Source organism: Schistocerca nitens, chromosome 2, assembly GCF_023898315.1.
Source record: "Schistocerca nitens isolate TAMUIC-IGC-003100 chromosome 2, iqSchNite1.1, whole genome shotgun sequence".
In the NCBI taxonomy this organism is placed as follows: Eukaryota; Metazoa; Arthropoda; class Insecta; order Orthoptera; family Acrididae; genus Schistocerca; species Schistocerca nitens.
In genome coordinates this window covers 469,037,568-469,051,629 of record NC_064615.1, presented here as the reverse complement: position 1 = coordinate 469,051,629, position 14,062 = coordinate 469,037,568, and the positions used below count along the sequence as shown (strand labels likewise).

Genomic DNA, 14,062 nt, shown 5'->3' with positions numbered 1-14,062 from the left:
TGGACCACAGTCTCACAATACGTACCTTTTAGGTGGACAGTGCAGGGTAATAAACGAGACGCGTCACAGCGCGGACAACGAGGAATGGGGAACTGCTTTCGCAGCCGGAATCACCGTTACATGCATCACCAGCACCATCGCCAATAATAATCACCACCGCTGGGACGCCAGTGGGTAGTACGCACTTGAGAACATAGCACCGTCTTACGATTTTCGATTTGCATCCTTTATTACAAAATTCGGAGTAGGAATTAAAATCCATGGAGAAGAAATAAAAACTTTGAGGTTCGCCGATGGCATTGTAATTCTGTCAGAGACAGCAAAGGACCTGGAAGAGCAGCTGAACGGAATGGACAGTGTCTTAAAAGGAGGATATAAGATGAACATCAACAAAAGAAAAACGAGGATAATGGAATGTAGTCGAATTAAATCGGGTGATGTTGAGGGTATTAGATAGGAAATGAGACACTTAAAGTAGTAAAGGAGTTTTGCTATTTGGGGAGCCAAATAACTGATGATGGTCGAAGTAGAGAGGATATAAAATGTAGACTGGCAATGGTAAGGAAAGCATTTATGAAGAAGAGAAATTTGTTAACATCGAGTGTAGATTTAAATGTCAGGACGTCGTTTATGAAAGTATTTGTGTGGAGTGTAGCCATGTATGGAAGTGAAAGGTGGACGATAAATAGTTTAGACAAGAAGAGAATAGAAGCTTTCGAAATGTGGTGCTAAGAAGAATGCTGAAGATTAGATGCGTAGACCACATAACTAATGAAGAGGCATTGAATAGAATTGGGGAGAAGAGCAATTTGTGACACAACTTGACCAGAAGAAGGGATCGGTTGGTAGGACATATTCTGAGGCATCAAGGGACATCAATTTAGTATTGGAGGGCAGCGTGGAGGGTAAAAATCGTAGAGGGAGACCAAGAGATGAATACACTACGCAGATTCAGAAGGATGTAGGTTGCAGTAGGTACTGGGGGATGAAGAAGCTTGCACATTATAGAGTAGCATAGAGAGCTGCATCAAACCAATCTCTGGACTGAAGATCACAACAACAGCAACACCTACACACCTCACATGCCCAACCTCAGTCTTGGTGATGCGAGACCATTCTTCTCTAATGTATACGTACACGACAGTATATAGCGCGTTATGTCTGCACCATCTCTTTCCTCTCTTGTTCTTCGTGTCCGCTTGGTTCTTCCCCGTTTGAGATACGTGTAGCAGTCTTGTAAGACAGTAACTTCTGCTCCGAAAGCAGCGAAATGGCTCTGTATTGTGAGCTTTGTCAGATGCAGTGCTGTGCTGAATTAGCGGGGTAAGCTCTGCCCTGGCGTACGACGGTCCACCGATACGAAGCGAAAAGGCGATAACGATCTGTAATACTTAAAGATCTGAAATGTTCACAGCTGACTGTTCCCATAATGTCCCGTGAAAATTTCAGTGTCTGTACGACATCGGAGAGAGGTTTCTGGATCTGTCTGGTCTCGACGATTCAGTCGTGCCGGAACGCGCCGACACTGCGTACGAGGTTAACGCCCATCCATTATGTGCGTCTCTATATCTTGAGGTCTTATTGGTGTTTCTCGTATTGTCTGACATAGCAGTTATATAATATCTACTATACCCGCCGTTCATTCCACTCTGAAACTGTTAGGTGAAAAAGTCACTGTACCCTTTGCAGTTCTCATTCATATTTTTATTATTTTCTCTACTAGCTTAGAGCCCGCTGATTCACATAGAACGTATGGTCTGCGCTGTTTTTTTTATTTTTTATTTCCTTCACTTGAACTTTATATTGTTCACAAATTGCAACACCTTCTAAACTCTTTCCACTAATTAAGTCTATAAAAGCATGGTCTTTTCCGAATGTAAAAGTGATTCTGGTAGCTGTAGTCCAAGGTTTTTGTTAATCGAGCCCTATGCATTCTTGTGGTTATATTTCCAAAGAAACTTTCATCCCCTATCACATATTTCCTCATATCTAACCGCGAAGTGAAATGCCACTTATCACAGGTTTAACTTTAATTTTTTTTTAATATAACGAAATGTTTTCTTAAAAATTCTCATACCTTATTCCACCCCCTTAGGGAATGAAATTCCAGTGAACTTTTTATTTCTAACACAGAAGCCAAAATGGAATTTTAAAAGATTTAGCTTTGAAAATGCTTTCATAATGAAATAATTTCACAAGAATTTTCACCCCCTATTTCACTCCCTTAGGGGATTGAATTTCCATAAATGCTGAAACGCTTACTTTTTTAAATTTCTAATCAAAGAGTGAAATGCCAATTTTCATAGATATCTACATCTACGTGATTACTCTGCTATTCACAATAAAGTGCCTGGCAGAGGGTTCAATGAACGACCTTCAAGCTGTCTCCATAAAGTTCCACTCTCGAACGGCGGGCGGGAAAAACAAGCATTAAAATTTTTCTGTGCGAACCCTGATTTCTCTTATTTTATTATCATGATCATTTCTCCCTATTTGGGTGGGTGCCAACAGAAAGTTTTCGCGATCGGAGGAGAAAACTGAAATTTCAAGAGAAGATCCCGTCACAACGAAAAACGCCTTTGTTTTAATGAGTGCCACTCCAATTCACATTCATGTCTGTGGCACTATTTCACGATAACACAAAACGAGCTGCCCTTCTTTGTACACTTTCGATGTCATCCGTCAGTCCCATCTGATGCGGATCCCACACCGCACAGCAATACTCCAGAATAGGGCGGACAAGCGTGGTGTAAGCAGTCTCTTTAGTAGACCTGTTGCACCATCTAAGTGTTCTGCCAGTGAATCTACGTCTTTGGTTTGCTCTACCCACAACATTACCTATGTGATCGTTCCAATTTAGGTTATTTGTAATTGCAATCCCCAGGTATTTAGTTGAATTTACAGCCTTCAGATTTGTGTGACTTACCGCGTAATCGAAATTTAGCGGATTTCATTTAGTTCTCACGTGAATAACTTCAAACTTTTCTTCATTCAGGGTCAAAAAATGGTTCAAATGGCTCTGAGCACTATGGGAGTTAACATCTGAGGTCATCAGTCCCCTAGAACTTAGAACTACTTAAACCTAACTAACCTAAGGACATCACACACATCCATGCCCGAGGCAGGATTCGAACTTGCGTCCATAGCAGTCGCGCGGTTCCAGATTGAAGCGCCTAGATCCGCTCGGCCATCGCGGCCGGCTTATTCAGGGTCAATTACCAATTTTCTCACCATACAGATACCTTATCTAAATCGTTTTGCAATTCGTTTTGGTCGTCTGATCACTTCACAAGACAGTAAATGACAGCATCATTGCAAAGAATCTAAGACGGCTCCTCAGATTGTCTCCTATGTCGTTAATATAGATCAGGAACAATAGGGGGCCTATAACACTTCTTTGGGGAACGCCGGATATTACTACTGTTTTACTCGATGACTTTCCGTCTATTACTGCGAACTGTCACCTATCTGATAGGAAATCACGAATCCAGTCGCACAACTGAGACGATATTCCATAGGCACGCAGTGTGGTTAGAAGACGCTTGTGAGGAACGGTGTCAAAAGCCTTCTGGAAATCTAAAAATATGGAATCAATATGACATCCCCTGCCGATAGCACTCATTACTTCGTGAGTGTAAAGAGCTTGTTGTGCTTCTCCTCTTATTCTTCTCCTCAGCGATCACAGGCCCTGTAGACCACGCGCTGCATCAACTATCTGTTTCCACTGCCTTCTATCTCTTGCAGTCTCTCTCCACCCTGCGGAAATTCCTAATGCTTCGATGTCCTTCTCTGTGTCATCTTTCCATCTTGTACGAGGTCGGCCCAATGGTCTTGTTGCCTGGAGAGTTCTAGCCACATGTCCAGCCCATTGCAGTCTCCTACTTTTTAATTTCTGGATGATAGTTGGTTGCTTCATTAGCTGATAAATTTCACTGATCTTTCTAATTCTCCATACGCCATTTACCAACACAGGTCTCAAGATTTTTCTCATTACTTTTCTTTCGAAAACATTCAGTTTTTCTCTTTCATTCTTTGTAAGCGTCCAGCTTTCTGAACCGTACAGTACTATGGGGCAGATGATAGATAGTGTTGTGTATCTTCATCTTTGTGGTGATTGACAAAGCTTTACTTTTGAATGGGATGCTTAGTGAGTACAGACATCTTGACCCTGAGGCTATTCTTTCGTTTATATCCATTGTTATGATATTTTTACTGTTGAAACGTGATCCAAGGCATTTAAACTGAAGAACTTTTCTGAATTTAAAATGTTGATCAATTTCAAAGTAAGGATTTGGTTTTATGACTCGACCTATTGCCATATATTCTGTTTTCTCTTGACTAATCAAAAGCAGCAACATTGAATCATCTGCATAAGCCAGGAGTTTTATTTCACTGTGTTCGAATCGGAGACCATTGTATAGATGTAAATTACTCTCCCGAACCACTTTCTCTAATACAGTGTTGAAGAGGACACATGAAAGAGCGTCTCCCTGTCGTAAGCCTGTTTTAATTGGAAAGGTGGGGGATATGGGTCCTCTGAACTTCACTGCTGCCTGGGAGCCATCCATGCACAGTTGTATCATCGTAATGATTTTACTGAGTATACAAATTCTCGTAATGTGTTGTAGAGGCTACTTCTGTGGATGCTGTCATATGCTCGCTGGAAGTCAATGAAGAGACATTGGGTGTTTTTGTTGAATTCCCAGTATTTCTCAAAGATCTGTCGTATAGTAAACAACATATCAGTTGTGGAACGGTTTGTTCGAAATCCAGCTTGGTAATCTTGAATAATGTTTTCTGCGTAAGGATTAAGTTTTTCCAGCATGATCATTGACGGGATTTTGTATGTTATGTTCAGCAAACTGATTCCTCTGTAATTTCCACATTTCATTCCGTTTCCTTTCTTGCGTGTGTCAAAACTGCTCGGCTGATTAGAATATTCTTCAGAACTTTATTCAGTCCTCGGAAAGTGGCGAACGGCGTGGAGTTAATAACTTCAAGTTAACTGGACTATGAGGCCAGGGAAAACATTGGAAGAAATTAAGAGATATCGGAATTCCCCATAGTTCGAGAACCACTAACGACGTCACACTCCGTATACAGGATAACAAATTAAATTTATTAACCCAAAAAATATACGGAGGAGAACAAGATATCGAAACAATACTTTTAAAAGGAGACATTAATCAAAGGGACGATTATTTTTATATGTAACCAATGCTCGTAATTTTTATGTCAGTCATGTCGCTGAAACAACTGCATTTCTTAACGGAACTATTAACTCCTTAAGAAAATTCGAAAGCCTATGAAAACAGAACTATGAAGTTGTTACGTATCTTATGATTTGTTGCGAAAATTTTGCAGAAAGTGAGGAAAAAATTGCGCTTAATGTGAATGCCAAGAATACCGGCGCAGCACAGGTTCCTCCCAGTTAGGCGACATTTACATATCGAAGTAGCTGAAACTGGACTGTGCTGACACACACAACACATTCCCCACGAACTCTTGCGAAAACCGTCACCACTAGTACCGCTACATTCCTATTTTCAAGGGCTCTAGGGTAACATTTAACAATGTATTGTTTAATTAGAAATTATAGCTGTTTCAATACCTTGCTTTGGTAGTAAAACAAAAAGTTACGAACATTTACCACGAAGGAAACTGATCTGGCAGTTCCGCACTGATATTTGATGGAAACCTTGTACAAATATATGGAATGGTTCATGAAATATCTCATTGTTTACTAGCTACTCGATGTGTCCTATTCTTCGTGAATAGGCTGAAATTTCCAAGATTTTAGAGTTAGTAACGAACGCAAGTGATTAACAGATAATGCCGGGTTGGAATTCGAGCTTTCGATAGCTGTTTCCGCCATCACCATCGGGAATGAAAGCTGACCGAGTCTTTCGCGGTGGCATGCTTCAGTAAAATCTCCTCGGCTTACAAGCAGCGTCAGTTCGAATAAACCATTCCAACTTTCGATAGCTGTCTCCACCATCCTCATCAGGAGTTAAAATCGCTGACTACCCCGCACTGACACGGTGTTCTGCAGATATAGATGGAATGGCAGCATCTGGAACGTTCCAAAGAGTGCCGGAGTGACACATGTGCGGAAGGCAAGTTGGGTAGCTCCTAGCAGCTCCATCCCGTCGCGGGAGCGAATGATGTCAGATGGCGTGAGCGAGGCCCACGAGAAAGACAGGTCGCGGCACGTACGTCACGAAGGTAGTCCTGCGCTCGCTCGCTCAGCTCAGCAGATAAACTACGTTTCTACACCTGTTAACTCGTAACTAGACGTGTCCGTACAAACGAGAACTGAATCTTCTACTGGAAATTGCTATTATGGAATCTTACTGTTATTAGTCCTATAATGACGGAAGTCCATGGGCCTACTTATAATTTGTTACAGCTGTACTGGCGTACAATAAAATAAAATCATGCTAAAATGATTATCAGTTGCATAAGGCACCACTTCCAGCATGTAATGAGTACTGTTAAGCAGAAGAGACTAAATACTACAAACAAGCCGTTATACCATTTATATCGAGTACTGATTTTAAATTAAATTTTTCTGTAGTACTGTTAATCAGTAAGACTTCATAACAGCAGATTCCAGTGGAAGATGCAATTCTTGTTAGCACTTACACGCCCAGCTGCGAGTTAACAGGTTTAGAAACACATTTTGTCTGCTGAGCTGAGCGAGCGAGCGAGTTCAGGACTACCTTCGTGACGTACGCGCCGCGGCCTGTCTTTCTCGTGGGCCTCGGCGTGAGGGACCGGCGCCACGTTTGAAACGGCCGCTCCCGCGTCTCTCGAAGCGTTAAGCCTTCGTCTTTGCTTTCACTCCTGATGACGATGGCGGAAACAGCTATCGAACGCTCGAGTGTTTTATTCCAAGTGACGTTGTTTGTAAACCGAGAAGATTGTATTGTATGTTTCATAGCCTCAGGAATTAATTGTTATGTCTCGTTTACATTGAGGTTGAGGATTAGCACAAGTATTACATGTTATACGTCGTATGTGAAAGAATTTTGAAGCCCTGAAAACTAAAAATAGGTTTTTGGTATCTCAGACTTCATGCTTTTACTATATGTGTGAGGTAGAGAAAGGGTACAACCTGTATTGCATAGTAATGCTTCACCAACGTGTTTTAACTGTTGAAATAAGGCGCGATTTCACTGCTGCCCCTTTCAAATTAAACAAAGCGGCTCTTCCTGTTTCAGGTGCTGAATGCCTCCTACACGGTCTTCACGTTAATGCGCCAGATCAAGGACTGAGGGTCGCACATGTGGCGCGCTGTGCTGGCTGCATCCAGCCGTCTGAAGTGAAACGCCCTGAGCATGTGTAGTACAGAAATGCGAAATGGAGATGTTAGTAGAAACAAACACACTGATATGAGTGCACAAGAATGAAGCATTCTAATAAAATATTGTACATGTGTAAAGCTTTTTGCGATGTCATCTCGTTCTCTTTCCTTTCCTCTTCCTTTACATTTTGCCACTCGAATGATATAATACTCCAACGAAGAAAAGACTTTCAGTACAAACAATTTTCACGGAAAAACTCGCAGAATGAGAGCATTTTGCGCGAAGAAGCAATGTAAAAAGTCTAAAACATTTATGGGTTTTGTTCCAGTTGACAGCGTTTCTATCCTGCCATGCCCGTGGATACATGTATGTTGCATTTCAGCTTCGTTATATAGTTCTTTCCTCTTTACCTCTTACTTTCACATCTTTGGGCATCCTCCTTTGAGGATTAAACCATTTGTTAAAGGCGCTCAGTCCCTCTCCGTAGAAGAATGGTGAGCGCAGAAGAAAGTTCACAAGTATCTTCAGGTATGTCGTATCGACGTGAATCTATTCATTCATGATTATATCCCACAGAGATACCCTATTCAAAGGATGTTGTTTGCCATTTTTAACAAGCTACTCCAAACAGTCCTAGACATTTCTTATGGGCTCAAGATAGTCATAGGTGTGACAGGACGTCTGAGTAATTGTCAAATAAGGACTGTATGCAATCAGCCCTGAGAACAAGGAAGATTGGAGTGTCCACAACACACTCGCCACAAACATGTAGAAGAATGGGTAACATGTTGTTACCGACTGAAACTTTTGTAACAAACATTCTGGTTTACGTTCGCGATAAATTTATGAATGACTCTGTGGTATGTTGCAGCAACTAGTGGTCGAGCAGATACTGAAACACACACGCAAATTATTAGTAATTTATTACAAATTGAAAATGGTAAATACTTTAACTCTTAAAAAAATTAGTGTCCACGCAGATGTCAGGTACCTGACGCTGTCGCTGAAATTTATAACATTTAAGACCGCGTTAATTGTAGATTTATAGTTTCCCATCAGGGTACAATTGTCTTTAACTGGAAATAAAGTTCAGAATAACGGTTCTATTCGCATGCACCCGGATCTGTGGTAAGACAATATTGTCGTCTTTCTCGATGATAGTTGATTGCGTAGAGGTTGGGCTATTACGTACAGGGTGACAATTATTGAGCTATAAAACAAAGGTAAATTTGTTACAAACTACAGCGTGCGCACACTTTATTCAAATGTAAACGTCACTACAGATATTCGGAATTAGTTTATGAGTTGTTCGATTTGCCTTCCATCACTGGCGATGATGTGGCGCAGACGAATAGCGAAATCCTGCGTGACCCGCTGAAGTGTCGGAACATCCATCCTGTCGATGACCTCCTGAATGGCTGTTTTCGGCTCAGCAGTGGTTTTGGGGTTATTGCTGTACACCTTGTCTTTAATACAGGGTGATTCAAAAAGAATACCACAACTTTAGGAATTTAAAACTCTGCAACGACAAAAGGCAGAGCTAAGCACTATCTGTCGGCGAATTAAGGGAGCTATAAAGTTTCATTTAGTTGTACATTTGTTCGCTTGAGGCGCTGTTGACTAGGCGTCAGCGTCAGTTGATGCTAAGATGGCGACCGCTCAACAGAAAGCTTTTTGTGTTATTGAGTACGGCAGAAGTGAATCGACGACAGTTGTTCAGCGTGCATTTCGAACGAAGTATGGTGTTAAACCTCCTGATAGGTGATTAAACGTTGGTATAAACAGTTTACAGAGAATGGGTGTTTGTGCAAAGGGAAAAGTTCTGGACGGCCGAGAACGAGTGATGAAAATGTAGCACGCATCCAGCAAGCATTTGTTCGCAGCCCAGGAAAATCGACTCGCAGAGCTAGCAGAGAGCTGCAAATTCCACAATCAACTGTATGGAGAGTCCTGCGAAAAAGGTTAGTTATGAAACCTGAACGTCAACTACCCGAGGCGATGGATCGGCCGCCAGGCAGCCCGTGACAGAGCACTTCATCACTGGCCTCCAAGAAGCCCTGATCTTACCCCCTGCGATTTTTTCTTATGAGGGTATGTTAAGGATATGGTGTTTCAGCCACCTCTCCCAGCCACCATTGATGATTTGAAACGAGAAATAACAGCAGCTATCCAAACTGTTACGCATGATATGCTACAGAGAGTGTGGAACGAGTTGGAGTATCGGGTTGATATTGCTCGTGTGTCTGGAGGGGGCCATATTGAACATCTCTGAACTTGTTTTTGAGTGAAAAAAAACCTTTTTAAATACTCTTTGTAATGATGTATAACAGAAGGTTATATTATGTTTCTTTCATTAAATACACATTTTTAAAGTTGTGGTATTCTTTTTGAATCACCCTGTATAGTCTGACAAAAAGGAGTCGCATATGTTCCGATCCGGATAATATGGCGGCCAATCGAGGCCCATGTCAGTGGCCTCTGGGTACCCTTGAGCCAGAATGCGGTCCCCAAACTGCTCCTCCAGGACATCAAACACTCTCCTGCTTCGATGGAGTCGAGCTCCGTCTTGCGTGGACCACATATTGTCCAAATCACGATCACTTTGGATAACAGGGATGAAAACGTCTTCCAAAACCTTCACGTACCGTTCTGTAGTCACCGTGCAATCAAGGAATATCGCACAGATTATTCGGTGACTGGACACTGCACACCACACACTCACCCGTTGAGGGTAAGCAGACTTATCGATCCCCCAAACGCGCCAATTTTTCTTATTCACGGGCCCATCCAAATGAAAGTGGGCTTCGTCGCTAAACCAAGCAATAATAAGCATACTAATTCCCATCATAACCCGCGGCCAACCCTGCAATTTGAACATCCTTACGCAAACCGTTCAGAAGTTCTGGCGATTTTATTTCGTACATTTCAATAACTGTCACCCGCACATACAGACTGGGCTGAGCGGCACTGCGCTCGACATACATAACTTTCCGAATGCGGTGGCGTAAGGAAATAGTTGGAGCCATGTCTACGCCGACGTCTCCGATTCGTTGATGCGTCGGGCAGCGACTCGTCTTTACTTGTGGCGCCGTCGTGCGGTATCAACTTTTGCACGAGACTTTGTTCTGTGGACGAAACCACAGAGCCCAAGTCGTGGTACGAAAAACACTATGGAAATATCAAAGAACCACCTCTGACCTGAACTGCACCCTGCAGGTTAAACATCCCACTGAGTTATCGATGTACTCACTATCTTACGTCATTTGATAAGAAGCAAAATCACATCTTATCGGACCACACTGCACGTCTCCAGTCTGTTGCTGTGCTGACCGACCCGTCAAATATATGTATCTTTTTGTGCTGCTGCTGGCACCGGTCTACTGCGATGTAGACGACCCCACATGTCCACTGCGTGCAATTTCCTTCACAAAACTCACTCCGAAAATTATTTAGATGGCCCTGCATTTTCGACCCGCATCAAGTTCTCCCTGGTGTGAAAAAGGTTGTCATTGACAAGGAATTACATTCGCCCTGGTTTTTGTCGATTACGATCTTTTTATGACCTCTATTCTTACGCGGCTGCGACTGTTACACCATTCCTCGAAGATACGTTGGACAGTCCGCGTAGATATAGTAGCAAATTGGGCGCCTTCATTTACGGTGTGGCCGTGGGCGTGTCTAAACACGACAGCTCGTTTCTACTGTTCATTCACATCTTATCCATTCGCATCTTACACAATCTACAGCACTCCAAAGCGACCAATGTGCTTTTTTTAAAAGGTTTACTTGTAGTTTGTCCGGTGAGCTTAACTGTGCGTAAGTCGCTGACACGTTGCAAGAAGTGTAAGTGGCATGGGATATCTCTTCGAAGCAAAACAAAGAAAGAGTTTCGTTGTACCTACATGACTTTCTTCAGAGTAATTGCTTCAAGCACCCGCGTCTCCTGCAGATCCATTTCATAACGACTGCCCAGTGCCAGACTGTGCCCGAACAAATCACTTCCGCCGACTCCCGTCTGCCGCTGTGTCAGATCACAATGTTTTGCTGAATATTGTACGCTGATAGCGGATAACAGCAGTAGTTTAAGACGTTGCTTCCAGACGTATATCGGTTTAGTGAAGTGAGTAATGGACCACATCCCAAAAGCACTCTGGTGTGTCGTAGTTACGCTGGATGTCATGTCAAATCTATTAGAAGCAGTCAAATGGAAATCGAACACCCAGCACAAAGGGCCACGGGATGGTTCCGTTCAAGAGCAGTCACAACATGCGTTAAGACATTTACCCCACTGCAGATCAGACGATCAATTCCAGTTCGTAGAATGTGGTCGGCCGCTGAAGGATCCACTACCGTACGTACCCACTCTTGTCCCTCTTCCGACTGAAGCCGGCGTTCACGCATGCCTTTCTTCGGGTCGCCAAAGATGTGAAAATCACACGGTGGAAGATCCGGGCTATACAGAGTATGTTGCAATGGTTCCCAATCAAATCACTGAAGCTTAACCTTCATCCGATTGGCAGTGTGAGGACGGACGTTATGGTGCAACATGATAATTCCATCCGATAACATTCCTGGACATTTTGACTTGATGCAGCGTCTCAGTTTCAGCGTGCGTTTTCACGCTCCAGGAACTCGACGAGCAAAGGGTCCTGCACTCGAAGAAGGTCATCACGACCATACCGGAACTTGTATGAACAGCTTTGGATTTCCTTGACTGGGGAGATGTGATATATTTCCACAGTTGGCTTTGCCATTTGCTCTCGGGATGTCGCAATGCTGTCGGACGGAATCATCCTGTTGCACGATAACGCCTGCCCCCACACCGCCAATCGGATGAAGGTTACATTTCAGCGATTTGGTTGGGAAACACAGCAACATCTTCCGTACGGCCTGGACCTTTCACCGTCTGATTCTCACATTTTTGGCGACCTGAAGAAAGACATTCTTGGTCTTCGGTTTCAGTCGGAAGAGGAAGTGCAAGAATGCGTGAGGTTGAGGATCCGTCAACGGCCGATCGGATTCAACGAAACAGGAATTGATCGTATGGTCTCCCAGAGGGATAAATGTCTTAACACGTTTGAAGATTACTTTTAAATGGAATCATTCGATCGTCCTGTTGTGGGGGTAGTTCCGTCTTCATTTGACTGCCCATTATAAAAGAACACGGTTAATATCTGTCCAGTAATTCAACCAGAAAGAAGGGCTCGGTAACTTGATAGTTCAAATAGGTGTCCGACTTTTGGTTGGCCTCCATTTTCACAGCCGGCTGCGCCTGTTCCCCCTGAACACCCCATGTTGCAGATAGACAGCAGACTTGAGATGTTGTGCGAGCGTATTGGCATGCAATACCGGATTACAACCCACCTGAATTACGAAAACCGATCTTGAGTGTCGTGACGAGCAGAGAATGCGGTCACCTCGTGCCTTTCCGAAACCGCACAGCACCTTGAGGGAAGACTGGAAAGATGTTCAAGTAGAGCTTCTGAAGAGCTTCTTGGATAAGGTCACGGACGAATGAAGGTCGTATATTGGTGTCCGTGGCCTGGCTTCCTACTTTCGAATCTGTTGGAATATACGGAGTGTAGTTCTCTGTTCTTCTTTATTAATGCGCATCCACTGAGGTGAATTCATTCTCCTTCGTTAAAAAAAGCTTGATTTCAGAGTCTGTGTTACAAAATACAAAAAATAGATGGTTGTCCAAAAACAATTGTTAAGATGTCTATTAAAACTACTAATAATTTGAGCGTTTTCCCTACACACAAGCGCCTTACCAGACCTGCTCTTAACATTGTCCTCTTGACTTGTATTTAACAGCTTCGTAAAAAAAGTGAAGAGTTACCACAGTATAAGTCTTCTAATGAAGTTCTTGGACATCTTTCTGCATGAACAAAGAGCTTTAGAGGAGTAGTAAGCATTAAGCAAATGAGGAAACGTAACCAAGTCCTCCAACGCTGCAATTGCACTGAGGCGACAGAAGTCATGGGATACCTCCTAATATCTTGTCGGACATCCTTTTAGCCGGCGTAGTGCAGAAACTCGGCGTGGCATGGACTCAACAAGTGAATGGAAGTTCCCTGCAGAAATATTGAGCCACGTTGTCTCTATAGCCATCCGTAATTCCGAAAGAGAGAGTGCAGGATTTTTTGCACAAACTGATCTCTCGATAATGTCCCATAAATGTTCGACTCATGTCAGGCGATCTGGATGGCCAAATCATGCACTCGAATTGTCCAGAATGTTTCTCAAAACACTCTCGAACAATTGTGGCCCGATGACATGGCGCACTGTTGTCCGTAGAAACTCCATCATTGTTTGGGAATATGAAGTCCATGAATGGCTGCAAACGGTCTCCAAGTAGCCGAACACAACTATTTCCAATCAATGATCGGTTCAGTTGGACAAGAGGACCCAGTCCATTCCATGTAAACACAGCCCACACCATTATGGAGGCACCGCCAGCTTGCACAGTGCCTTGTTCACAGCTTGGGTCCATTGCTTCGTGGGTCTGCGCCACAATCTAACTTAACATCAGCTCTTACCAACTGGAACCGAAACTCATCTGACCAGACCAAGGTTTTCCAGCCGTCTAGGGTCCAACCGATATCGTCACGAGCCCGGAAGGGGCACTGCAGGCGATGTCGTGCTGTTAGCAAAGGCACTCGCTTTGGGCGTCTGCTGCCATAGCCCATTAACGCCAAATTTTGCCTCTCTGTCCTAACTGCATGTTGGTCATACGTCCCATATTGATTTCTGCG

The 14,062-nt window shown here is 43.3% G+C and overlaps 1 protein-coding gene across 1 annotated transcript in view; it reads left to right on the top strand.

The window, feature by feature from the left end:
* Positions 1–7,277, top strand: part of LOC126235102 (odorant receptor Or2-like) — a 117,748-nt gene extending 110,471 nt beyond the window's left edge. Inside the window, exon 7 of the mRNA XM_049943836.1 lies at positions 7,224–7,277. Within this exon, the coding sequence (XP_049799793.1) occupies positions 7,224–7,277 (54 nt within the window). The remainder of the gene's footprint in view (positions 1–7,223) is intronic.
* Positions 7,278–14,062: the final 6,785 nt, after the last annotated feature.